General features: G+C 47.9%; 6 protein-coding genes across 6 annotated transcripts; 1 reads left to right on the plus strand and 5 right to left on the minus strand.

Annotated features, from left to right (window-relative positions):
- Positions 1-188: 188 nt before the first annotated feature.
- Positions 189-558, minus strand: F5147DRAFT_773766 (uncharacterized protein; the record flags this gene model as incomplete). The annotated part of the gene is made up of 2 exons (XM_041441503.1): positions 189-358; positions 405-558. The coding sequence occupies 2 exons, from the start codon at positions 556-558 to the stop codon at positions 189-191; spliced, it is 324 nt and encodes a 107-aa protein (XP_041292706.1).
- Positions 559-2,764: 2,206 nt separating this feature from the next.
- On the minus strand, positions 2,765-2,980 carry F5147DRAFT_577029 (uncharacterized protein; the record flags this gene model as incomplete). Its single annotated transcript, XM_041431369.1, has 1 exon — positions 2,765-2,980. One exon carries the CDS (start codon positions 2,978-2,980, stop codon positions 2,765-2,767), a length of 216 nt encoding a protein of 71 aa, XP_041292707.1.
- Positions 2,981-3,554: 574 nt separating this feature from the next.
- F5147DRAFT_652911 (uncharacterized protein) lies at positions 3,555-5,860 on the minus strand (the record flags this gene model as incomplete). Its single annotated transcript, XM_041433697.1, has 9 exons — positions 3,555-3,631; positions 3,679-3,769; positions 3,804-4,195; positions 4,241-4,789; positions 4,842-4,949; positions 5,030-5,070; positions 5,178-5,311; positions 5,393-5,557; positions 5,609-5,860. 9 exons carry the CDS (start codon positions 5,858-5,860, stop codon positions 3,555-3,557), a joined length of 1,809 nt encoding a protein of 602 aa, XP_041292708.1.
- Positions 5,861-6,529: 669 nt separating this feature from the next.
- Positions 6,530-9,479, minus strand: F5147DRAFT_745795 (uncharacterized protein; the record flags this gene model as incomplete). The annotated part of the gene is made up of 9 exons (XM_041439788.1): positions 6,530-6,563; positions 6,716-6,908; positions 6,974-7,004; positions 7,964-8,386; positions 8,446-8,488; positions 8,591-8,766; positions 8,828-8,957; positions 9,040-9,268; positions 9,323-9,479. The coding sequence occupies 9 exons, from the start codon at positions 9,477-9,479 to the stop codon at positions 6,530-6,532; spliced, it is 1,416 nt and encodes a 471-aa protein (XP_041292709.1).
- A 9,890-nt stretch (positions 9,480-19,369) lies between these two features.
- F5147DRAFT_652914 (uncharacterized protein) lies at positions 19,370-20,911 on the minus strand (the record flags this gene model as incomplete). Its single annotated transcript, XM_041433698.1, has 4 exons — positions 19,370-19,412; positions 19,468-19,972; positions 20,043-20,258; positions 20,311-20,911. The coding sequence occupies 4 exons, from the start codon at positions 20,909-20,911 to the stop codon at positions 19,370-19,372; spliced, it is 1,365 nt and encodes a 454-aa protein (XP_041292710.1).
- Positions 20,912-22,230: 1,319 nt separating this feature from the next.
- On the plus strand, positions 22,231-23,060 carry F5147DRAFT_773776 (uncharacterized protein; the record flags this gene model as incomplete). Its single annotated transcript, XM_041441504.1, has 5 exons — positions 22,231-22,443; positions 22,492-22,542; positions 22,597-22,787; positions 22,839-22,933; positions 22,993-23,060. 5 exons carry the CDS (start codon positions 22,231-22,233, stop codon positions 23,058-23,060), a joined length of 618 nt encoding a protein of 205 aa, XP_041292711.1.
- Between the last annotated feature and the right edge of the window lie 3,002 nt (positions 23,061-26,062).

A 26,062-nucleotide genomic window follows, 5' to 3' on the forward strand; every position in this document is an offset into this window, starting at 1 on the left:
GCATCACATCGGGTCTCAGAGTGTGACTGTAAGACAGGTAACAAGGGCATTGGTGGCAATTTCAACCTGTCGCCAGGTGTGACAGAGTAGGCAGAGCACAAAAGATTTTTTTGGGACCTAGACTACACACACCATGAATCTAGAAAGTGGATAGCTTGCTAACAGAGGACATTTTCGGAGATAACGAGTCAGCCAGAACGTGATTGACGCATAATGCTATCCATCATCATGCTACTCGCAGAGATATGAGGCGCATGAGGCATCTTCTCGGCCTCCTGAACAAGAAAGTGGGAAAGGTCGTCGCTTTCAGCATAAATGACTGATGCGGCGACGTCGTTGGCAATGGTCATGATCATGCCTGAGAGCTGTGTGAGTAGATAGGTGCATGGAAGCCCATGACAAACCTCGCAACATGTTGGGCTTCTCACACAACAGTAAGCTGGCATACAGGACAGAGGGATCCGGTTTGGTGGGAAAATGAGATTTTGCAGCGAGAATCTTGTTGCAGGTCTGGATATGCAATGTGGGCCTGCCCTCCTCGCCACGCTCAACTGTCATCTTGTTAGAACAAGTGAGAGAGGTTAGGGAGAAGAGTGTACTGAATATAAATGATCCAGCACCATCAAAAATCTCAATAAAATCAGCCACAGCAGTGGATGGCCACAAACAACCTATGAAAAGATAATGAATGAGCGTGACATGATCGTGACAAATAGAGGGACCAATGCTCAATCACGAAACACCTGTATCCGAGACTAACGCTTGTGTCCCCTGCCACTGTGAGATAGTCACCGGGAGACCGTCTTCAACTCATTCAAGATGCTAAAGAAGGCGCTGGAATATAAACAGGAGATATCTGACTACTTGAGAAGGTCTGGTGGATAAAGATGGGTGAGAGACTTTGTATGGCATGTAAGGAGGCGCCTTGGGAGATGACTGTAACTGTCTGCAGGTAACAGATGGATATGGTTCAGCATCTGGTTTGTTTGAAGATAGATTAAAGGCATTTTTCTCAGCTGTCGGGCTGTGATCCAAGGTTTCACCTCCTGGAGGTGTGTCCGAGGAGCCCAACAGCCTCTGGACCCGATTCACCTCCTAGAGGCATGTCGGGCCAGGGGGGAGATGCCAGAACTAGACCAAAACAAAGCCAGAGACAACTCATAGCCACTATTGGTGCTGAGGATGCCGTCTTGATGCGAATGGTGGTTGAAGTTGGGACAATTCGGGTCATGCCGAGGGCGAGTCCCGAACTAGAAATTATCGGTCTAACAGAGTCGGGGACTGGCGCTCGCCGCCACTACAATATTAATCCCTTGAATAAAAATAGGTTGCCCCCATCAGTTCTCTCGGTTCTTGCTGCTTTAAATAGCCCACCCCCCAGTTCTTGCCCCATAATGACTAAAAATAGTTTGGCCACTGATCAGTTCCTCTCGGTTCTTTCTGCTTTAAATATCCCACCCCTTTCTTGCAGGCTATATTTAATACATCAACTAAAGATAGCCTGTCTACCTTCAGTTCTCGCGCTTCCTCAGAGCCACGTGATGGTTTGCATTGGATTTGACCAAGTCTCGACTACCTGACTACCACGTGACATTTTGCAATGGATTTTGATGAAGTCCAACTATATAGTTTGTAATTCAGTTTGCAATAAATTTTGACCAAGTCTCTTGTCCCTTGTTCTCTCAACTGTTTGCAATGAATTTTGACTAAGTTCTTTCAACATGCACAGAACAACACCAAGCTCATTGTGTCAAAGAATAGTGTATTTTATAAGCTAGATACAAACAAGTGCATTATGACAAAGATATAGAGCAAACAAACAATGTGGCAACAAGGCAAGACCAAGCAATAGCAAGATAACAAGACAATATATATAACAAAATAACATCAAATAGTATCACTTGCCATCAGCTGAATGAACCAATTTGCCAGGCTCCTTCCCAGCCCCACGGTTCGAGTGTGGAGGGCGATATCTAAGGGCATTAATGTTGGTATGGTTTCATAAGTCACATGATACAAGAAAAATTCAAACCCAGCACAACCTTATTCCCCCTCACACTCTCACCGGGGGCTGGAAGATAATATTTGTAAACAAAGGTCAGCCACAGTGACAGTGACTGTGAAACTTTGAAAATATGAGTTTGCACCTAGCGTAGGGTTACAAGCTAATAATATATTTCTTTGCATAAACTTTTGGTTTTCGAGGGAAATGAAACTTGTGTAAAGGAAAAGGGACATTCAAGTTTTGGGCTACTTGGTGAGTTCTCTCTGGCACGTTTCGTGAAGCTCATGTACATTAACGTCCCCACTGGTCACATCATATTTTGGATCAAAGAGACGCTAATAAGAGAAGAATTGGCACGTGAAGCCAGGACATCTTGCATGCCTCTGAGTCTGTTCTACCCATACTCAGTCTTCATGAATCACAACTATACAACAAGTGGCGGCCTTGAGCACTTGAGCGATCGTGCAATGTACCACATTTCGATGCCCTCTAGATTGGGAATTTAGTACCTCCTGCCGACCAACTTTTATCTCCCACAGCACAAACAGTCAAGACCTCGTAGCAATTCACTTTTCAAATGCATTCACATTCGAATTAACAAACATTTGTACAGAGTCATTATATTCCTGTGTGTCTTGCTCAAGGTAACTCCCTCCTGCTATTACTAATCGCGTTAGCCACCTGACTCATGTTCGGGTGATTGAATGCATACTATCTACAAGACATGTAAGTCACCCCACACCCATCAGAAACATGCACTCACCGCTTACAACTACAAATCTTCTTAAATGCAGGATGCTCAAAAAGCCTCCATAACCAAGCTTCAAATTTGGTTCCTCGTGGCATTTCAAACCTGCGGTAGTATTTTAATGATCTCGAGCTTGAAGATATCTGTAAAACGCAGGCACGAGCGTTCAGCTGATATGATCTGATTGGAGTCAGACGAGCACTTTTGCATCTGGCGAAAGAACACATTTATGTAATAATGTATGTGAGCATTTTCATGAACATGGATCTGTTGATGGCGAGAAGATACTTCTGTGCGTTGACTTTGCAGCAATACTTGGTGGTCATCACTCAGTTTTAGCAATGTTGGGATTCTGTGTGCAGGATGAAATGCACTCTTCGATAAAGTCAAGGATGGCGGTGCTTCATTGCACAGCAATGAAATCTTTGTTCCATTGACCAATAGATCTATCAAACGGTAAGCAGAGTGCAAAAGTGAACATTTGAACCATCACACACTGTTGTCGAACCTAGTACATAGCAACTATGACATTAGCAATATAATTGATATTCAGGTTGCACTCTTGTAGCATTGCAATCACTGTGTCCATAGTGTAACAACAATAGCCAGGGACAAAAAATACATATCATGTTCGAAAATTTGTAACCCTAGGCTAGGTGCAAACTCATATTTTCGAAGTTTCATAGTCACCGTCACTGTGGCTGATCTTTGTTTACAAATGTTATCTTCCAGCCCCCGGTGAGAGTGTGAGGGGGAATAAGGTTGTGCTGGATTTGAATTTTTCTTGTAGCACGTGATGTTTCAAGTTTCCAGTTCCCTCAGATACCCCTCAACACTGGAACCATGGGGCTGGGAAGGAGCCTGCCAATTTGCGTGACCTAAAACTAAAGTTCAAAGCAGAAGTCAAATATATTGTTGAACTTACTTTCATGGCTTTCTTCCAGTGTTGTCAGCGCCAATATTGTTAGCTTCCATTGTGCGAGTAGATGGAACATGAACACGGCCGCTGCAGCGCACTTGATTGTTAATAATATCTTCTAGAGGCTGCACGTTCTCATCAACCACCATGGGCTCCTTGTCAGGTAGCTGACCCGCCACCTCAACTCTGTGAGAGGATGTGACAATGGCTCCGGGTGCTGAAACAAGAGTTGCTGGAGAAGCCACAGTAGCTTCAAAAATCACAGCAGGAGGTTCGGTAGCTTGAGATTGTGTGGGAGCTTCATGAGTTGCAGCCACAGTTGCCTGCAGAGGAGTCTCAACAGGAGGCTCAGTAGCTGCAGGCAGCCATGGATCTGGGTGAGTTACAGGCATTGCAGGAAGTACAGAAGGCAAAGGAGTAGAACTACGATATAGATCATGGCGAGTGTCAGTTCCTCCTCTGAATGGACGAGGGCGAGGCGCCTTCTTAATGCCACCAGAGGGGATCTTGGACTCTATACGAGCTAAAGCACTGCGCAAGCGTGGGGGTGACAATACTATAGACTGACCAGATGCTACACCCTCATTACAAGGAGAATGTGACTCATCTGCGGATGGAAAGGGAGGTAGTGTTGGACTCTCGTTCATTGCAGCTGCAGTTGTTGAGAATTTGTATGACTGCGTGCGAGCCAGAAAGTTGGCGATGGCCTCATTCAACAGATTGAGCAAGAAATTGTCTGACAGATTCAGTGAATCATTGGGAATGGGCACTGGATGGAACAAGAAATCCTCAAAGGAGGGGTGGATCCCATCAGGATGCGAAGAGTTGAAGGAGAAAAGTAGATTGGCTGAGATTTGCAAGACTCCTGGAGTTGCAGTGGGACCAGTGATAATGTTGGTGGGGTCCAAAATGGGAACAATAGTATTGATACTCGATGGAGACAGAGACGAGTATGGCATTGGCTCCAAGGATAAATGTTGATTGGCCAAGGCATGCAAGACTCCTGGAGTTGCAGTGGGACCAGCGATAACGTCGGAGGTGTCCAAAATGGGAACAATAGTATTGATACTTGACGGAGATGGAGATGAGTATGGCATCAGCTCCTGGGCAGGAACAGCTATGGAGAAACACTGTCAACATTACCTAACCAGAAGAATACACTGACTTACCAAAAGCACCCTTTAAAAAATGTAGTGAATGGTTCAATGATTCGTGCATGATGGTCTGGGAGTGTATCATGAAAGTTGAAGCCAGTAGTGCCCTTGCCATGGTGGAAACTATACGGTAACATGAATCATCAAGACAACTGAGCACAAAAAACAAAGCCTGACCTGTAAACGCGAACATCCCCACCTACACGAGGGTCTGGTCCCCCAAGGTACACGCTCCTGTTCCAACCTGTCATGTCATGGATGGTCTGTAAAAGTTGTCCGATCAATCCACTGAGCCCTTCAATGCATCTTGTGAATTTTAGCATCGAACATGCTTCAGAATTGTGTACTCACTGTAACTTTGCAGAGTCAGTGGGATTGGACAGTGCCTCCATCTCAGCTTTGGCCTTCTTCGCATGTAACTCACATTCAGCTTTCGCTTCCCGCTGCATCTTTAACACATATTCTTCTCCCCATGCAGCCATGGCCTTCGTTGCTTCTGTACAAAGCGAGGCCATGCGGGTTCATTGAGTAGAGGATTCCATCTGAGATAAAATCTCATCCTTGACGGTAAGGTTGTCCTTGTACTCTGTCTGAATGAAATGTTCCACTGCAGAAGGCCCACAAGTGTGAGTGGTGGTGGAGCCCATGAGCTTCGTTACCGTTTTAGTGAATTGTGTCACCCATTCTTGCACAGCAGCGGAGTTGCTGCGGTAAAAGTAAGAGCGGAGTTTCTGTAACATGTATAAGTGACCCGAAATGAACTCGTAATACAGCTAACTTACGGAACATCGTTGTTTGAGATGTTGGGCTAATTCCTCTGTCTGCTTTTCTGACAACTGGAATGACATAAGTGGAATACCAGTTTTGCTATCTTTGAAATGCACAGCGGCTTCAGGCCACTTCTCGAACCATTCACAGGATGTATTGGAAAGGAAAGTTGTTGTTTCACCCTGCAGCTGGCTTAGGCTGAATCCATCCACCTTAGTTTTCATCCAAACTGACTGTTTGGGCGTCATCCATGATATACCAGGCATCTGTTAACCGCCAGCATTAGGCTAAAATTAATTTCATCACCCAGATCACATACCTTGTGTTTTTTTAGATGTTTTACTCCGCGCTAGTTGCAGGCGTGTACTGATACTCCATTTGGGACGGACTTTTAATCTTATTTTTGCAATTATCCAATAAGATGAGTTCATCACGCGGATTTCCCCAAAAAGCTATTATAAGTTGCACTGAAATTTCGTACATAGCAGCCATTTACCCACTCACTATTACTCCCACTCGACCCAATTTGTTCAAAATGAAAGTTTCTCCCAGCCACGCCAACGTCAAGGAACAAACTTTCACTTTGTCCAAACTGGCAAGCGCCATAGAGCTTGTGTGGAACCGGCATGGTAAGTGCAAGCGCCCCAGCTAATTGTCACTGGCCTAATTAGTTATTTAGCTATCATGAAGGCGCACACTGGGGCCAACCAAAGTCTGGCCAACCTTCTTGTGAATGACCTCGTGAACGGCCCTGCATGTGTTTTTCATGCACACAAGCACTCATGTTACGTGTGTGGCACCCAGCCAGATTACTGTAAGTACATGAACTCAATTCAACATTTAATATTCTAATACTCAACATTACAGCCGGTAATGTCGAGTTACCGAGTGATACATCAATGACTGACAGCATCAACACTGCTCTTACCCACATGTCAATCACTGATGCTGCAACTCCTGCTGTCGATGCTGTCATGAAAGTGAAAGAAAAAAAGCAGAATATTTGAACAACATCCATGCTTAACATTCCATCATGCCTATCATCCGTGTTGACAAAGGCGCAGTCAAAGCGGGCTGGTCCGTTGCACCACAAAGGCGCAGCATGGATGTGGGGACGGCACATGCCAGTGATTCCACTTGGATCACTGGGTGCAACAAAAGTTGCAGTGGCCGAATGGAAAATCTTGATTGGTCCCATGTAGGATGGACAGTCGCAAAGTGGAACGTCAGCAGAAGAATGGTGGTCGTCTGCATGTATTTGGTCATACAAGAAGAGACAAATGAGGGTTGGGAACGATGTGATGCCAAGTTCGCCTGCAAGATCAGCAATGGTGCGGGCGCATTTTCATTCTGAATGTTGTGTTAAGAAAGAAGGTCACCAAAAGGTTGAATACGCATGACAAGTCCGTGCTAACTGCACATCAGCAATGACATCCATGTCATCCACGATGCCCTGATCCTCAACATCATTGAAGTCATCACTCTCAATAGCAAAGGGATCATTTGCTGCACGTGCTCAGCTCTGTTGGACCTCCGGGTCTCCATCATCATTGCCAATATATGAGGGATTCTCAACTGGAAATTCAATGAGTAAAATTCAATTAAAATCATACAGATTACGTACAAAATGAATTGTAGTGGCTGAAGGCGCAAGACCCTTTGTGTTACGCTGACCGTTGGTCGGCGTGTGCGAACTAGGATAGGTCTTCTCAGCAATGGCTCGAGTGAGCCTACTGAAGCTGAGGGTGGTTCTCGGCTTGACAGAACGTCAAGGGTTCCTCCAGTGATCTCAGTAAGACGGCGCTCGTCGAGATACAGGGCTAGCGGATACGGCTAAGAAGCGGGGAGTGACTTAGAAGTGCGGTCTTAGGCAGCTGAGCTGGGAAGCTTAGCTGAACAAGTTCTGGGATGAACCTAGTAGATTAAAGTAAAGTCTAAGTACAATAATCTGTCTACTTATATGTGCTACATATAAGTGTTCAAGCTCAGTCTGTATCTATAGTATATCTGGGATCTATGATAAGAGTCCATGAGGACGGTCATGAGTACAGATAAGATACATGAGGTTTAACCTCTGATCAAGCATGCAGTGCCAAGTGCAACTGCACATATATATGAGGTGCCTGGAGGCGTTCCGGATCTTCATGAAGCGGCATGCGGTATACATGCACTGATCTAGGGTGTCCATGAGGTGCACAGCCTCCATGGATCAGGTACAAGGCCATCTAGGCCAGGGGCGGTGTCACAGCGGTCCAGACCGCTGTCTTTCTAAGTGCGGGCGGCATGTCGCCGCGTTCAGAGTCTAGTAGGGCGGGGGCTGGTGTAGGCAGAGCTGGGGCTCCTGTAGGTGTTATGGATGCCTGTAACACTTTGAGCATGCCGCACATCATAAAGTCAACTCTTGCTGCTGTGATTTTGTCCAGGTGCTGATTGGCAAGGAGCAGCTGGCTGAGTGCATTGTACTTGCTTGAACGTTGCCATGGTTGCTTTACCGCCTTGATATGTTTTGATTCTGTGATTAATGAGCAGAGGCCATTTGGAGCACCAAACATTCGGATGAGAAGCTCATAGTGGACGAGAGAGTGTTGTCGGGGTAGGGAAATGTCGAAACAGACACCGGTAGTCTGGAAAATGGTATGGTAAGTATGAAAACACCTAAGGGCATCTTTCAGCTCTGCGAGAATGTCGTCCATAACCACATCCACGCGCACGATGTAGCAGAACTCTAGCAGGGCTCGAAATGCCCGAACCATATCGTCTGGTACATGGCCTTCAATTGCCGGTAGATAGACCTAGATAAACAGTTGTGTAAATTTAACAAATGCAAGATAATTAAAGCACAAAAACGTACCTTCATCAGTGCCTTGGAGTCATTGCCCATCCATTGTGAGAATCTACGCCCTTGCAGAAAGCGTCATAGGCCAGGGAAGGGTGGTGCGGCAGCAATTCTAGTGTATTGTCAGTCATCATGATAGACAGTAGCTGATTGAAAGTACCTTCGGTCAATATCATCTAAAATTGCCTTGGCACGTGTTTTTCCATGTGTGAGTTCGAGGTATTGACCCACCCATTCAACAAGGTGATCCTTGAATGATCCTTTGATGAGCTGGTGCAGTATGTCGGGGGCGAGCAACTCATGAATGTCAGCACGAGGAAAGTCATTGGTGAAGGGCTATGAAGTGCGACAGTTAGTGCGATCACAACCACACACAAATGATGTGTGGGGAACATACCACTAGCTCGCCAATAATACCATACTCGTCCCAAATTATACCAAAATCGACAGAATCCACAAGTGCATCAGTGTGTTCACATGACTGAGAAACACCTCCTTCATCAAGATTTGAGGGAAATGCAAGGTATCTGCAAATGTAAATGAGACTCGGCATAAAATGAATGCGGATGTGAATAGGCAGTGTCCTGAGGATCTCTGGTAGCCACTTACCTTCCACACCAATCTTTGACCATGCACGCCAATACCACCTGCTCTTCATAGTCTGCAATGTAGGGTCCGAGTCCATATATAATGCGCCGGTAGTGTCCATCACCACATCGTGTGACTTCTGGAGTCGTCATTCCAGGTTTGAGATTGACGAAGATCTTTGACAACGAGGAGTGAAACAACTGCTTCTTGAACTTGCGGTATTTTATGTCATCTGAATTCTTTTTTTCCGCTGTATACAATAGTGTAAATGTCAAAGTAGATTGGGAGAGAAACTGGTACATACTCTTAGGGATTGCCAAGAATCCAACCAGAGCCAATGTGTTGCAATGCGCCTGCCAAATATTATTGTGGACGTTTCCAATGGAAAGATACAAAGGATAGTAGTCATTTTGACCAGTAGCGACGGACACTGTTGTCTTGTCGCTGCCTATGATTGTCATATCCCGTGTTCTGGACCCGGACCTATCACACACATCATTTACGGACTTCCAGATCCGGCCGACTTCTATCTATCGTCCGGATCCGACCCGCGTCTATCTTCCGTGCCTTATCCCTTTGTATGTTCCTTCTCCAGTTAGACCATACTCATTTTCTGTACCTCGTTTCATTTCCACCTTCATTTTCCTATGTTCTCATCTCCGTCTTCATTTACTATTTTCCGATAGACTAGTGTTTGACTTTCCTATACACTCTGTCCACAGCCTCACATAGCTTTGGACTGCGCAGACTGATTCTCCGTTAAGTCCTCAGTAGTATATAAACCCTGTAGAATCTTTTTACTTCCTCAGTTCGAATATTATCTTAGACTCTGCTCATTCCCTCCTCCGTCCAACTTGAGTTTCTCCTCTTGTCGTCCTCCGCTAGTCTTAGGATTGACTCCTATAGACTTCTCACCTCCGCCTCTACCTCTGGTAGTCCTCCGCTGTTTCCTTTCTAGTTCGGACATCATCCAGATTAGTCTTATCACTTGTTCCCGAATGTCTGCCGGAATTCCTGCACATCGGACATCATCTGACAACCTTCGGACATCATTTGACAGCCCTCGGAAGTTAGGGGCACATACTCGGGTAAGGGGCGCAGTGCATGAGCTGAAGCCAAGCCCTTCGGATCTGACCCTTGAGCACGTTCTTAACAGTATATTTGAACTCACACCTTACCAAGTATACTTACATTCATGGCACCTACAACCACTCAGACCAACCTCCGCGCGGCGGGCTTAGTAACCGCCCGATGTGACTCTACTCCCATAGTCAATGCATTCACTAGCTTCTCACAGTGTCGCGCTAGCACGCAGGGCGCTGCATCCAGCATCTCTCAACTTATGAATTGTCCGCACCCAGAAACTCCAACTCGCACACTGGCCAGATTCCTGCCGGAAAATGAAGATACTCTGGGCGGAGATCCGCCGTATGATGGGGGAGGTGACCTGGACGACGAACCTCTGGAAGACCCAACTGACGATGAAAATGAAGGTCTCGGTCCACAAGACTTGGTCTTCCTCTGCCTGTCACAGGCAATCAATAACCTGGTGCGTAACAACTGCCGCTCCGCTATCCCTGATGACTCCAAAATCAAAGTCCGAGAACTGGATACCTTCAATGGCACTGAGCCCCGGAAGCTCTGGGCGTTCTTTGTCCAATGAGAGCTTAACTTCCAAGCTAAGCCAAAGTCTTTCTGTACCGGCCGCGCCAAGGTCAACTTTGCGCAGTCATACCTCAAAGGCATGGCTCTTGAATGGTTTGAGCCGGACCTCCTTTCGGATGATCTCGTCGATCGTCCGAAATGGATGGATGACTACTCCGAGTTCATGTTAGAACTCCAAACTAACTTCGGACCTCATGACCCGGTCGGAGATGCAGAAATGCAGCTGGAACAGCTCTATATGCGCGACAGACAGTGCATCAACAAGTATGTTGTAGAGTTCCAATGGCTCGCTTCCTAAGTCCGCGGTTGGGGCGACGGAGCTTTGCGCCGTCAGTTCTACAATGGACTTCCAGCTCGCATCAAAGACGAAATCAGTCGTCAAGGAAAACCCACCACTCTGTCCCAATACAAAACTCTCGCCCAGACTATTGATGCTCGATACTGGGAACGCAAGGGAGAAGTCTCCTGCGAAACCAAACCCTCCGCATCCGCCCCTCCTGCTAAACAGTCAGCTCCGACCTCTGACTGGAAAGAGTATTCTGGCGGAAGGTCCGGAAATGCCTCGGCTTCCTCCTCCGCCAAACTTCCAGACTTGACGTCCAAGCTCGGAAAAGATGGTAAACTCACCTCCGAGGAGCACCAGAGGCGCATGGAAAAAAAGCTCTGCCTCTTCTGCAGCAGACCCAGTCATACTGCCCGGGGCTGCCTAAAGTCCACTTCCTGTGCGGCCAAAGGTCATGCCAGCACAGTAACTCTGGAAGCCAAACCGGAGATCTCGGAAGAGACAAAAAATTAGTCCGCAACCCTTTTGACTCCGCGCGGGATGAGGGTTGCATTGACTCAACCCGCGCAATGGAGCTACATCTCAATGCTGTGTCTCTTTCCGATCTGAACTCACTTATGCCAAATGTTTCCATCTCTACTTTTCCTGATATGTCTCCATTCCCAGCTCTTGTAGATTGTGGTCCTTCCCATTGTTTTGTAGAAACCAAACTAATCCGAGAAAATAACATTCCGACCTATGCAATCCCTCTGCTTCCGCTTCACTTGTTTGATGGTACTTCTAATGCCATGATTACCGAGACAGTAGATTTACCGATCTGTTTTCCGACTGGCATGGTTACCTCCAAAACATTTTATGTTACTCCGTTGGACTCATCCTGTTCCATCATTCTAGGATATAGCTGGCTCACCTGACACAATCCATTGATTGACTGGGTAAAGGGCAGCATCGTTTTCCGTCCGATTCCTCATGGAGTGCCTCAGACCCCTCCGACCTCACTTCCGCCGGCTCCAGCAGAAATCCCTTCCATAACCTCACCAAGTCCCTCCGCTGATAACACTGTTCCCAATATTTCCCTGATCAACGCAGTTGCCTTTTGCCGGGCCTGCAAACTAGAGGGATTGGTCCAGTTCAGTATTTTCATCCGACCCACCGGTGTCAATCTCCGCTCCACTACACTCTCCTCTGAACCTCCGAACCTATCCGGAATCCCTTCGGAATATCATGAGTATGCGGATGTCTTTGATAAAGGCAAAGCCGGATAGCTCCCTCCCCATTGTCCCTATGATCTTAAAATCGATTTGGAAGAAGGAGCGGCTCCGCCCCTTGGCACCATCTATTCCCTTTCTCCGGTCGAGCTTGTAGCTCTCTGCAAATCCCTTGATGAGAATATCGCGACCGGACTTCTCCGTTCCTCATCCTCTCCGCACGGAGCCCCTGTCCTGTTTGTCAAAAAGAAGGACAGCTCCCTACGCCTCTGCATAGATTTCCGCGGACTCAATAAAATCACAAAGAAAGACCGCTACCCTCTTCCCCTCATTTCCGACCTTCTCGATTCTCCAAGCCGTGCAAAAGTTTACACTAAAATCGACCTCCGGTCCGCTTACCATCTAGTCCGGATGGCGGAAGGAGACGAGTGGAAAACTGCTTTCCAAATGCACTATGGCTCCTATGAATGATTGGTTATGCCCGAGGGTCTCACTAATGCTCCGGCGGCTTTCCAACACTTTGTCAATACCATCTTCGCCAATATGCTTGACATATGTGATATTGTGTACCTCGACGACATCCTCATTTATTCTGCAGACCTTGCATCTCATAAACAACATGTCCTTGAAGTTCTCCGACGCCTCCGGAAGCATAGGCTATATGCTAAACTGGAAAAGTGCGAATTCCATTCCGACTTGGTTGAATACCTCGGTTACCTCCTATCTCCGGCCGGCCTTACCATGTCCTCCGACAAAGTCCAGACTATCTGTGACTGGCCGGAACCCCGGAAAGTTAAGGATATTCAATCATTCCTCGGATTCACCAATTTCTATTGTCGCTTCATCTTTAACTACTCGGATATTGTAGTTCCGCTTACGCGGCTCACTCGCAAGGATGCTCCCTGGAATTTCTCCGAGGATTGCTGGAAATCCTTTGATACTCTCAAGAAAGCCTTCACTACAGCTCCGGTGCTCACACACTGGATGTTGGATGTTCCTATCGTCGTTGAGATGGACGCTTCCGACTATGCTATCGCCAGAATACTTTCTATAGTATGTCCGGACCAGGAGCTCCACCCAGTTGCCTTTTACTCCCAAACCCTTTCAGCTCCGGAACTCAACTATGACAGCCATGATAAGGAAATTCTAGCTATCTACAAAGCTTTCCGGTCCTGGTGACACTACCTTGAAGGCTCTGCCGAGCCGATAGACGTTGTCATGGACCACAAGAACCTTGAGTACTTCGCTACGACAAAACTCCTCACCTGCCGCCAGGCCCGCTGGTCGGAATACCTCCATCAGTTCAACCTCATTATCCGTTTCCAACCCGGAAAACTCGGAGCTAAGCCCGACTGCCTAACTAGATGTTGGGACATCTACCCCAAAGAGGGGGATAAGGACTACGCTCAAGTTAATCCACACAACCTCCGGCTGATATTTACCACAGAACAGCTCGCTTCGTCCCTCCGGGCATCACACCTAGCAATTCCAGTGCTCCGGGCGGCTGTACTAATGGATGTTGAGCAACTTCATAAGGACATTCTGTCCGCCCTTCCTAATGACCCTATCGCTTCTAGTCATCTTCCGGGTCTGTCGGACCCGAGATGGACAGTGGATGAAAGTGGTTTCCTCTGTTGTGACAACCATATATACATTCCAGAATCCAATGACCTCCGTCTCCAAGTACTCCGGAATATGCACAACCACCCGCTATCCGGACACTTCGGTCAGAACCGGACCCTGGAAGTTCTCCGTCGGGAATATACCTGGCCCAGAATCTGCGCATATGTCAAGGACTATGTTAAGTCTTGCACGACCTGCGCCCAAGCCAAAGTTCCGAGGCATAAACCATATGGATTGTTGAAGCAACTCCTCATCCCCGAGAAGCCGTGGAATTCTATATCCATGGACTTCATCGAACAACTCCCCGAATCCTCCGGCTTCACCGCCATCCTGGTAGTCATAGATCGACTATCCAAGCAATCCATATTCATTCCGACCTACAACACCATCACCTGTCCGGACCTCGCCCGGTTGTTCCTCCTCCATGTGTTTTCTAAGCATGGAGTTCTGTCCCATGTCACCTCTGATCGCGGTACAGAATTTGTATTCCACTTCTTCCGGTCGCTCGGAAAAGCACTTGACATGATCCTGCATTTCACCTTCGGATATCATCCAGAAGGTGACAGACAAACCGAATGAGCTAACCAAACCCTAGAACAATACCTCCGGATATACTGCAACTATCAGCAGGATAATTGGTTGGAACTGTTACCCTTGGCCAAGTTTGCATACAACAATGCTCCGAGTGCTACCACCAGAGTTTCACCATTCTTCGCCAATAAGGGTTATCACCCAAACATTTCCATACATCCAGAGCGTGATCTTTCCTCCGCCCGTGCCCGGGATTATGCTATAGATTCAGATGAGCTTCACCAATTCCTCCGAGAAGAAATGTCCCATGCCCAAGCACGATATCAAGGACCCGCGGACGCTAGATGGAAACCCGCTCCGGACTTCAAAGTCGGAGAAAAGGTCTTCATTAAAGCAAAATATTTCCGCTCGACCCGACCATCAAAGAAGCTCTCAGAAAAGAATCTCGGTCCATTCGACATCATCACTCGTCCCGGCACTCATTCCTTCACCATCTGTCTTCCGGACGCTATGCAATCTGTGCACCCCATATTCCATGTCTCTCAGTTAGAACCCGCAACTCCTAACACCATTCCTAATTGCATCCAACCTCCTCCGCCTCCGGTATTAGTCGACGGAGAACCGGAATACGAAATCTCCGAAATTCTGGACTCCAAGATCGACCGCCGGAGATGTCACTGCCAACTACTATACTTAGTACATTGGGCCGGATATGAGGGAACAGACAAAGAAACCTCCTGGATACTCACAACTGAACTCGGAAATGCGCCGGAACTTCTATCGGATTTCCACTCGGCATGTTCGGATAAGCTGGGACCAACTTCATCAGCAAACTGCTAATTTTGTGACAGGTCCCACACTAATAACAGGTTCCCACAGGTTTCACAGGGTTTCACAAGCAAATCAATATTTGGCAATAAATAGGTACAAGGTGTTACGCTGACTGTCGGTCGGCGTGTGCGAACTAGGATAGGTCTTCTCAGCGACGACTCGAGTGAGTCTACTGAAGCTGAGCGTGGTCTAGCCTTGACGGAACGTCAAGGATTCCTCCGGCGATCTCGGTAAGACGGCGCTCGTCGAGATGCAGGGCTAGCGGATACATGCTAAGTCGTATGGGGGCGACTTAGAAGTGCGGTCTCACACAAGGAAGCTGGTAGGCTTAGATGAGCAAGTTCTGGGGATGAACCTAGTAGATTAAAGTAAAGTCTAAGTACAATAATCTGTGTCTACTTATAGGGAAGTACTACAAGTATTCTAGCTCAGTCTGTAACATGAGGCTTAACCTCTGATCAAGCATGCTGCGCCAAGGGCAGCTGCGCATAGGTACAGGAAGCGCGGAGAGCACTCCGGGTCTACATGAGGCGACATGCGTTATGCATGCGCTGATCTAGGGTGTCCATGAGGCGTACAGCCTCCATGGAACAGGTACAAGGCCGTCTAGGCCAGGGGCGGGGTCATAGCGCCAGGGGGCGGGGTCATAGCACCAGGCGGGGTCATAGCGGTCCAGACCGCTGTCTTTCTAGGCGCAGGCGGCGCACCGCCGCGCGGGGAGTCTAGCAGAGCGGGGGCAGGCGTAGGGAGAGCTGGGGCTCTAGTAGGTGTTACAGATCCCTGTAACACAAGGCTACAAGAGCAAACAAGGCCACAAGCACTACAGATCATACAAGCTATACAAGCACATATTAACATTTACGCGATATAAACAGTATATATTCAAGTCTCAGATTCGGCCATTGAGTTAGCTATAGAGTTCTCAGTATGTAGATACCCAGAAAGAAACTAGTGGACCATACTTGCGCTGCCAACCCTGACTCCGCTGCTAGTGGTAGAGCCAATAAATGTTGCGACACCATTTCTCCTCCATCCAACGTGCATGCGTCCCACATCGAGATTAGCTGTCAACAAACGCATGTTCACGGCTTCTACGCAATGGCAATGGAGGCTAAGAAGGATCATGTGGTGCTCCAGAATGCTATCTGCCAAGTTTTTGGGCTTGACAGACTCTGCGTTTTGCTTTGGCCGCCTCGAGTGCAAGATCGGAGTGGTCGTCTTTATCTGCTTGTTGGCAGTCAAAGTCCTTGGTGCAACAAATAAGAACAATCAAGGTCAGAAGTTAGAACATAATGATCTCAACAGCGCATGAACTTACAAATGGTAGCCCTTCGGCTAAGCTGTGTTCCTCCTTAACAAAGCACGATCCCAGTTGAGAAGGAAAATGACCTCGTGTTACGAACTAGGATAGTTCTAACAACGACAACTCGACAGAGTTTTCGGTCGTTGAGATTCTCAGTCTCTCAGACAAGAGAGAGTTCTGTGGACTTAGTCAAAGGAGTGCTTTGACTAAGAATCGGGTTTCAAGACAACTTAAGATTGGAGGTCTTAAGCGAAGGATGTTCCAGGTAAAACCTAGTAAGATTCAAGTGAAGAATACAAGCGTAATATGTGTGCTTAAATAGATCCATATGTGCGCACAGACCAAGTCATCGTGAGATAGTAAGTACAAGTTCAAGAAAGGAAGGCATATCGTAAGAATGTAGAAATATGAGATAGCGGTTGTAACAGCAGTAGTGGGTGACCTGCCCTGCCGAGGACTGGCTCCCATCCACTGTAGTGATCCGGAAGGGTTTCTTGAGTAAGTGGGTTCGGATTCCATTTCGCTTGACGAAGTCAAAGCTAATGAAAGTCCCACCTGCCCCAGAGTCGATGATCGCGGTTGTTGGAATGGTTTTGGCACTGCAAGAAGAGAATAGTGTCACCGGGACACGAAACTCGTTGGATTTCCCAACAGCTTTAGTATACAATGTGCAGATGGAGGAAATTGACCGTTCGACAATTCCTCGTTTCAAAAATCCTTCTTTGCGACTCGGTTGACCCCCAGGTCTTCCTCGTCAGAAGACTCGTCAAGCTGGCGGACGCCAGACTTGCTTGGCTTCTTGCCAATGTCTTCTTCGTCGTTCTTGTCTCCTCAGCGCACCTTCGGGTGGAACCGGGAGTCGTTCGCTCGGTGACCTTTCTTCTGGCATTTGAAGCAAAGGCCTTGGTCGAAGCAGTCTTGCTTCTCCTTCAGTGTGAGGGTGCGATCCACGTCCATGGCGTTAGGGTCACGGTGCTGAACCTGAGGCCTAGGGACGTGCCGGTTACCCGTGGGACGCAGTGGTCGATTGTTGGCAGTGGCTGACTTGCCACGCTTGTAGTTGGACTCAAGCTGAGTGGCTGCAGAATACCACTTATCGATGGTGGTGGGGACGGTCTCCTTCGCGTAGATAGCAGTGCGAAGGCCAGCCTTTAAACCTCGCTCGAAGAAGTGGATGAGCATGATGTCCTGCTTGATGCTAGCAGTGACGGCATAGGTTTTGAAGGCTGCGATGTAGGGCGTGACGTCCCCAGTCTGTACGAGGCATTGGATCTTGGTCATGGCCTCGGTCTGTCGGTCGATGGCCTGGAAGGAGGCATTGAACTGGGTTTTGAAGTCTTTGAAAGTGCCAAAGTCCGTCAGCGTCTTGGAAAAGGCTTCCTGGTAGAAGTTGTCTGCCCAGATGCGTGCGTCTCCTCCAGTCATATATTGGAGGGCAACAGCGACTTTAACTTGGTCGGTGTTGTAGATCGTCGGGTTGATGAGGAAGTATGTCTCCACAGAGTAGAGCCATCTTGCAGCATCGTCGATGCTCCCTTCAAAATTCTGAGGTGATCCAGCCTTGATCTCAGGCTTGGTCACAATCGTTGGTTGGGTGGGGCCTCCAGACATTCTTGTTCTGGGGTTCGAGTTGAGGTTGCCATACGGTTGTTCGTCAGGAAACTCGTCAGAGGACGTGTGGTCTGCTTCTGATTCTTCGGTTTCGGATTCAGGAGTGTTGGGGTCGCGTTCCCAAGGGTACTTCCTGATCCAGGTAGTCGTGGTGTCTGTTGATCAATGGGGGCCGCGCGGATGGCGGGGCTTCGAGGTGAAACTTGAATCTTTTGTTACGCACTCAAATAGATCTGTTAGGCGGAGCCCTAAGAGGGGCGTCGTCTGCTAACGTTCGTGACGTAACCGGAAGGATCCGGTATAGCAAGTGAGACTGGCGACGACGAGTCGGCAGCGATCACAGTACGCGCATGTCATGTGACTTCGTAGACGGATGTCTGTGAAGTCGCTCAAGGTAAGGTCTGTCTTGTCCATACAATGAGGTCGATTGAGGTAGACTTAGTCGCGATGAGCAACTAAGAAAAGATACTTAGAGACTGAAGCCAAAGGGGCGTTCAGAGAGGAGTATGTTCCAGGGAAGATTGAGTAGATTCAAGTTAGAGAATCTAGTACAGGGTGACCGACTACTTATACTAAGTGGAGAGGGTTAAGGGCAAGGCTACCGCACAGTAGGTAAGGGTAAAGGGGAAACGGAAATGGTATAGGTGCATTGGCAACAGAGCCGGATTAGTGATGGGTGGTCAAATGTGGAATGAGACCGAGAAACGTTGGAACGGACCAACGGTACAAATACAACGTGCGGGAATCCGCAGTCAGAAGGAACAGAAAGAGGAAAGCCACATTGGTGGCACGAGTCAGACCGAGTCACAGGTGCGGGACCACATTGGTGGTCGAATCAAAGGAGGAACGTGCGTGCACGTGCATAGAGGCGGGCGATGCGAGGGATGGGAACAGTCCCGAGGATCCGGTCAATGGAAAGTCGGTAAAGGAGGGCGAGCCAGTAGATGGTGAGGGCGAGGATGAAGGGAAAATGATAGGGGGGCCACGTGACCGATGTTACTTGTAACACAAACACTTACTGAGAATTGGCACGTTGTGCACGTGGGTGAGGTTAATGTTAATGTTGGAAGTTGTGCCCGCTGGTCTACCTCTTCCTGCAGCAACTTCTTGCACCCAGTACACGTCGATTATGAATGTGATTGTCCCCATCGTGAGTGCCGTTGTAGGGATTCATTTCTGGCTGGGCTTGCAGAGACTGTTTTTACCTTAGTGTTAGGTTTGCACTTTTGTAGCTTACATAAGGAAGTTACCTTTTCACCAGTTCTACTATGAGTCTGAGTATTCAGCAAGTTTCTATCATATTTCCTCTTCTCTGAGCCTTGAGCCTGGTCCAGAAACCCTTTAGGGTCGAATAGCAGCTAGGTTCTGCAAGACCCAACATTGTTCAGACTCACCATCTGAATTGTTGTACCTTCACCGTCTTCCCTACTCCCACTTCATCAGTGATGAGAATTCCAGGAATGTCTCCTTCTGTTTCGTTGGATAACCAAATCTTATCCACAATCGCTGCGACCCCAACACACTGATGCCACAGCAGTGACAACTGTTCCATATCGTTGTTCTCCTTGACAAATTTCTTCGACATGTCCTCCCACGCGCAGAGACCACTCTTCGACCGAAACTCAGTGAACAGCATGGGCTTCCCTCCAGGGAATTGAAGGAGGTGATTCAAGGTTCCGTTATCCATCTCTCGCCATCCATCAACACCAAGATCCTCACTTGAATTCTCCCAGTCCTCCCACCCACTAGGATCTTCGTCGTCCTCGACATGGGGAACCTCTAACTGGCCCAATTCAGTCTCAAAGAGTTGGAGATACAGCGCCCAGATCTCTTCGACATCACCAGCAGCGGCAAGTGAGGCTATTCTTACCTTTTGTGCACGCGCAGCACCTCGCTTTCCTGTAATGTTACGATACCCATCACGTCAGTCCAACGGACGGGTCTTGCAGGGGATCACAACACTACGCACTGCTTGGAGTGTCCTCACTTTCCACAGCCACCTTCTCCTTCGGCACCTTCCTCTCTGTCACAACAGCAGTGATAATGACCTCCTTCAAGAACTTCTCATACTCGGTAATGTGATCTTTTTGCTTCGGGAACCAAGTCATTGCTTGTTGAAGTGCTTTGACATGTTTTGTCACCTCACGCATCATCCTTGTAGTAACAACTTCAGCGTCCTCAATGGCTATCTCACTGTGTCAGTTTATCTTGCACGGTGAGGGAGTTCATGTTCATACCTTTGACAGCCACAGCGGCATCCAGTTTCTTCTTTGGCAATGATCTCTCAGCATGCTTGAACCTTTTGCGGTGCCGTTCCCACGCATGATGAATGATAGTTGCTGTTGCATCGTGAAAGTCACCACGTGCATTCTTTTCCAACGCATGGTCTCCCAAGATCACAAGGATCACGTCTTCTTTCGCGCGCTTGGCATCAAGGATGTTGGGGAACTCCTCACCCTCCTCCAACCCCTCATGAATCAGTTGCATAGGTGAGACGTCTAGCATAGTCCAAACTCTGTCAATCCACTCTCCTATCAATCCTGACACCTTTTGTTTTTTGAACCATTTATCCAAGGTGTTGCGACCGGCAGCCCAGCCACCCACTTCCTTGCCTTCAAGGATCTCGTAACATTCCTTACCACTGCCCTTGTGTGACAATGCATCTATCATAGCGCCCAGTGACTGGCACTGCTTGTCAGTGAGATGTGAATTTGGGACATCAAACATCTCTGGCCCAAGCCCATAGATATACTTCAACGCATTGCTCTCATCATCGAAGATCCAACTCCTCCCGGCAACCAGGCTCATCAGAACAGCACTCCAAAGGGTTTTGCTCATGATGAGTGGATTCTATGTTGATTCAATATAGTTCTCAGTCAGTATGATATGACCAATATCTACCACCATGTTAAGACTTACGGTTTAGTTTTTTTTATTTTGGTGTGGTGGGAATCAGAAGGTATGGAGGGTGTTACTTCCTGACTTGACCGTTGATATTTCTACTACCATGGCTCCGTTGGGAGTGCCCTTGGTCCTTGTGGCCTGTTGTGTGCAAATTCATTTCCTGACTAGCAGCGACCTAATTGATCATCTCACCTTGAAGCTTCAGCGCCTGATGACCTTTACACCTCCCATAGGGAGCTACCTGCATACCTGATTCCTGACATCTTTCTATTTAAGTGAGTCATCCACATAGCCAATCACTGGTTAGATTATTGATTAAGGCATGGTCGCCTCAAGGTGCTGGCTATGCGTAATACCCATTCTCCCATTCTTAATACCCATCTGTCCTCTCTAAATCCCCATACCATGGATCCAAGTAGCAATCTGTAGATAGGCGATCGTCACGCACATAGCCCCCCCCCCCCAGTCTCAATGATGCCACGAAAATTTCGCAGTCTGACCATCAAGTTATGACTTGGGCATTTGCTTCTAGCGCAAGAACCAAGTTATTGAGAAGTATTACTTTGTATGCGGCGTAACTTACTTGTAGCAAGAGGAAGCCGGATACTTTGCAATGTGATCAGCTCTACTTCGGGTAATGATGTGCAATAAAGTCTTCCAATTACGTACACCTGCAAGCAGAATCAGATCTTCAAAAAGAAAAGTGATTGACGCAAACCTCAAGGCATATGATGCAGACTGTTTACTAATTGGGTTGTAGCGTATATTATTGTCGGCAATTTTTATGAGGAAGAAGTAACATTTATGTAATACAGTGATGATAAGTAATCGTAAGGCCGCCAAACTGTTCCCGACTTTGCGACCGTTGCACATATTGGTGATCACGCGTCACACATTGCTTGCAACCACCCGCAGTCGAGAATGAGGTGTATAGAACCGAGGCTCCTTCAGAAGTGGAACACTAATGTTACAGAGCCCGTGATGGTACATGGTGGAAGAAACGAAAGATTCCCTAACAATGATTCAGGGCTTAAATGGTGAACTGGATATTCCCACATAAGTACAAACTCCATACCCATTCACTTTAACGCTGAGCATCTCACACTGCGTGTGCCATTGGTTTCTACTAATTGCCTCTGCAGGATCTCACCACTCCCACTCTCCGAGGAGGCAAATCGCGAACAGTCTGTAAAGGTAAGTTCGGCCCAACAAAGTTTGGGTTCATTTTATTCATCTCTTTCTACCATGTGCTGATGTCTCTACTTAGGCTGAACATCTTGACCCCCAAAGTTTGTGAAGCCAATGCTACCAAAGGTGTCGCAGGCATCGGGCAGGTCCCAACAATAGTCCAAGATACTTCTTCCGCGATTAACAACCTATCATCTGTTTGTGATGCAATCAACATGTTCTCTGCATTGCCTCAACCCTTGAAGGCATTCAACTCCATCACCGATAAAATTGCCAATGTACAGTCATTTATCTCCTTTCTGTATGTGACTAACATTCACACGCAGTTCCATCCCTACGCGAAGGTAGTACCGAGTATCTTCACTCGCGCATCCAAGGTAGGCTTCTTTCTTGATCCTTGCTATTGCAGGTCGATGAAGTCTCAGTTACAGATGATTCTCGATAAGGCAAACTGGGACCTCATTGTCTCTAGTTTTCACTCTGAAGTCCATACTTTCATCACGGAAGAGGCGGAATTGGCCAAGATTCAATCCATGCTAGCGATATATGCGAAGATAGCACAGCAGAGGCTGGAGTGTACTGATTTCATGAGTCATCACTCTGAGACGAAGAACACCTGTGAGTTAATCCTGCTGCTTCGTCCCCTGGGAGTCAATGTTACCTGTTTTTATAGGGATAGATTTGGCAAGCACATTTTCGACGAAATGCATGGAACGATTAAGAGCTGCAGCACGGCTCGTGACACCATTGCGATCGTCCATGATATAGGTAAGAGACGCTTTCGCTACTGGCTGTCATGACAGACATGTTCGTACATGGACAATTAGATTTCTTGAGGAGTGATGATTTGGAGCATAAATCAACATCCATGAACTTGAAGTGGAAGACCACATGAACACACCATAGTTGTTTTCTCCCCTTCGAGCTGTCGTAGTATTAGCAGAGTCCTTCATTGCATGTTGCATCGAATAGCTACTTATTAAATCATTGGCATGTTCGAAGTATCCGATCACTAAAAACATCCTCGCGTGTTGAATGATAGGAGATAAGCATGAAGCAAGCGAAGGTATGGAATGGATAGCCACAATACTGGTCAAGCATGCATGAACCACTGAGAACTTATGGCTATTTGGATGGCAATGAATTTCCAAAACACAATGCCATGTATAATTGCAAAACAAACCTGACCAGAAAGACCCACTACCTAAAGGTAGCAGGAATATTTACTATTACTGCAGTGTTTGTACCCACCCGCCATCATGAAGTTGCGGCATGCTCTCTTACTATGCTAAAACCATCAAGAACACTATTAACAGACACCCACTTCTCCATCGCTGAATTCTTGTTGTGTGCTGATAATAACGAATCCATTGGAGCTGTGTTCCAACAATCAAGATCGACCTGTGTTACGCACTCAAATAGATCTGTTAGGCGGAGCCCTAAGAGGGGCGTCGTCCGCTAACGTTCGTGACGTAACCGGAAGGATCCGGTATAGCAAGTGAGACTGGCGACGACAAGTCGGCAGCGATCACAGTACGCGCGTGTCACGTGACTTCGTAGACGGATGTCTTGAGAAGTCACTCAAGGTCAGGACTGTCTTGTCCGGACGATGAGGTCGATCAAGGTAGACTTAGTCCGCGAAGAGCGACTAAGAAAAGATACTAGAGACTGAAGCTGAGGGGGCTTCAGAGGGAAGTATGTTCCAGGGAAGATTGAGTAGATTCAAGTTAGGGAATCTAGTACAGTGTGACCGACTACTTATACTAAGTGGAGAGGGTTAAGGGCAAGGCTACCGCACAGTAGGTAAGGGTAAAGGGGAAGCGAGAATGGTATAGGTGCGCTGGCATCAGAGCCGGATTAGTGGTGGATGGTCGAATGTGGAATGAGACCGAGAAACGTTGGAACGGACCAACGGTAAGAATACAACGTGCGGGAATCCGCAGTTAGGGGAAACAGAAAGAGGAAAGCCACATTGGTGGCACGAGTCAGACCGAGTCATAGGTGCGGGACCACATTGGTGGTCGAATCAAAGGAGGAACGTGCGTGCACGTGCATAGAGGCGGGCGATGCGAGGGACGGGAATGGTCCCGAGGATCCGATCAACGGAAAGGCGGTAAAGGAGGACGAGCCGGTAGATGGTGAGGGCGAGGATGAAGGGAAAATGATAGGGGGGCCACGTGACCGATGTTACTTGTAACAACCTGCTCGAGGCAGGGAAAGATACTGTTACGCTGACCGTTGGTCGGCGTGTGCGAACTAGGATAGGTCTTCTCAGCGACGACTCGAGTGAGTCTACTGAAGCTGAGCGTGGTCTAGCCTTGACGGAACGTCAAGGATTCCTCCGGCGATCTCGGTAAGACGGCGCTCGTCGAGATGCAGGGCTAGCGGATACGTGCTAAGTCGTATGGGAGCGACTTAGAAGTGCGGTCTCACACAAGGAAGCTGGTAAGCTTAGATGAGCAAGTTCTGGGGATGAACCTAGTAGATTAAAGTAAAGTCTAAGTACAATAATCTGTGTCTACTTATAGGGAAGTACTACAAGTATTCTAGCTCAGTCTGTAATCAATAGTATATCGTAAATCTATGATAGCCAGGCATGAGGTGTAGATAAGATACATGAGGCTTAACCTCTGATCAAGCATGCTGCGCCAAGGGCAGCTGCGCATAGGTACAGGAAGCGCCAAGCGCGCTCCGGATCTTCATGAAGCGACATGTGGTATGCATGCGCTGATCTAGGGTGACCATGAGGCGTACAGCCTCCATGGATCAGGTACAAGGCTGTCTAGGCCAGGGGCGGTGAAGGTTCAATGATACAGCAAGGCACGAACAATGCTCCTGACTGTATCTATAATTGTTGTAAGGTCGTGCGTTGCCTAGTCTGCTATACTTGAGACGACAAGTGTGTTCGACCCTAAAGGGGAAGCGAGTGCAGCAAGGATCTAGAGGTATGCGCTGAAAGCGCTACTGGTTGGCCAATGCGAAGCGCGGGAAAGCGCAGGTGCGCGCGAGGCGCGAGAATGCGCGAAGTGCGGGAATGCATGCACGTGTATGCGGAAACAAGAGAGAGTAAGAGTGAGTTTGCTTAGGTGATGATATGATGTAAGACAAGAGAAGGGAGATGCAAGGAGTAAACAAATAGATTTCTACTATGTTCTGCTAGGTAAATAGTGGGTAGTAACCAGTAAGTCCTCTGTCGTTCTGGTGGGAGAGTAAGTTTTTTAGTAAGTATGTACTGCTGGCGCTTAAGTATGGCGCCTAAGCGCTGTCATGCGGAGCCGAAGCGCTACCGAGTAAGGTATGTAAAGATATATGTAAGTAAGGGTCCATGATAAAAATAAAGATGGAACGATATGCAAATGTGAGAAATGGAAATATACGCACTAGGGAACTTGGTGGACAGTGGATGGATGCTTCTGGATGGCTGGCGCTATAGGGCGCTACAGCGCAGGAAAGCGCGCGCGCATATACATCGTGAAGTGCGGGAAAGGTACGCGCGCATGGTGCGCGTTGCGCGGGAAAGCTGCGCCTCATATAGAGATAGCTGCAGGTAGCACACAGAGTGATGCTACAAGTTCGTGCCATGTACTCCCCAGTGAAAACTGCCATATTGCACAATGAGAGGCATGAGTCTCTACAGCGGGGTCACAGCGGTCCAGACCACTGTCTTTCTAGGCGCGGGCGGCGCACCGCCGCGCGGGGAGTCTAGCAGAGCGGGGGCAGGCGTAGGCAGAGCTGGGGCTCTAGTAGGTGTTACAGATGCCTGTAACAGATACCGCTGAGGATGTGAGATACGTGTTAAGGCCTTCACTGCCAGGGCTTTTGAGATCAATGCCTTCCAGTTTCGTGATATCAATGGCAAGAGCGAGTGAAGTAAACAGGGCACCCAATACTCGCCAT

The sequence above is a fragment of the Suillus discolor genome (genome assembly GCF_016758755.1).
Source record: "Suillus discolor strain FC423 chromosome Unknown F5147scaffold_28, whole genome shotgun sequence".
NCBI lineage: Eukaryota > Fungi > Basidiomycota > Agaricomycetes > Boletales > Suillaceae > Suillus > Suillus discolor.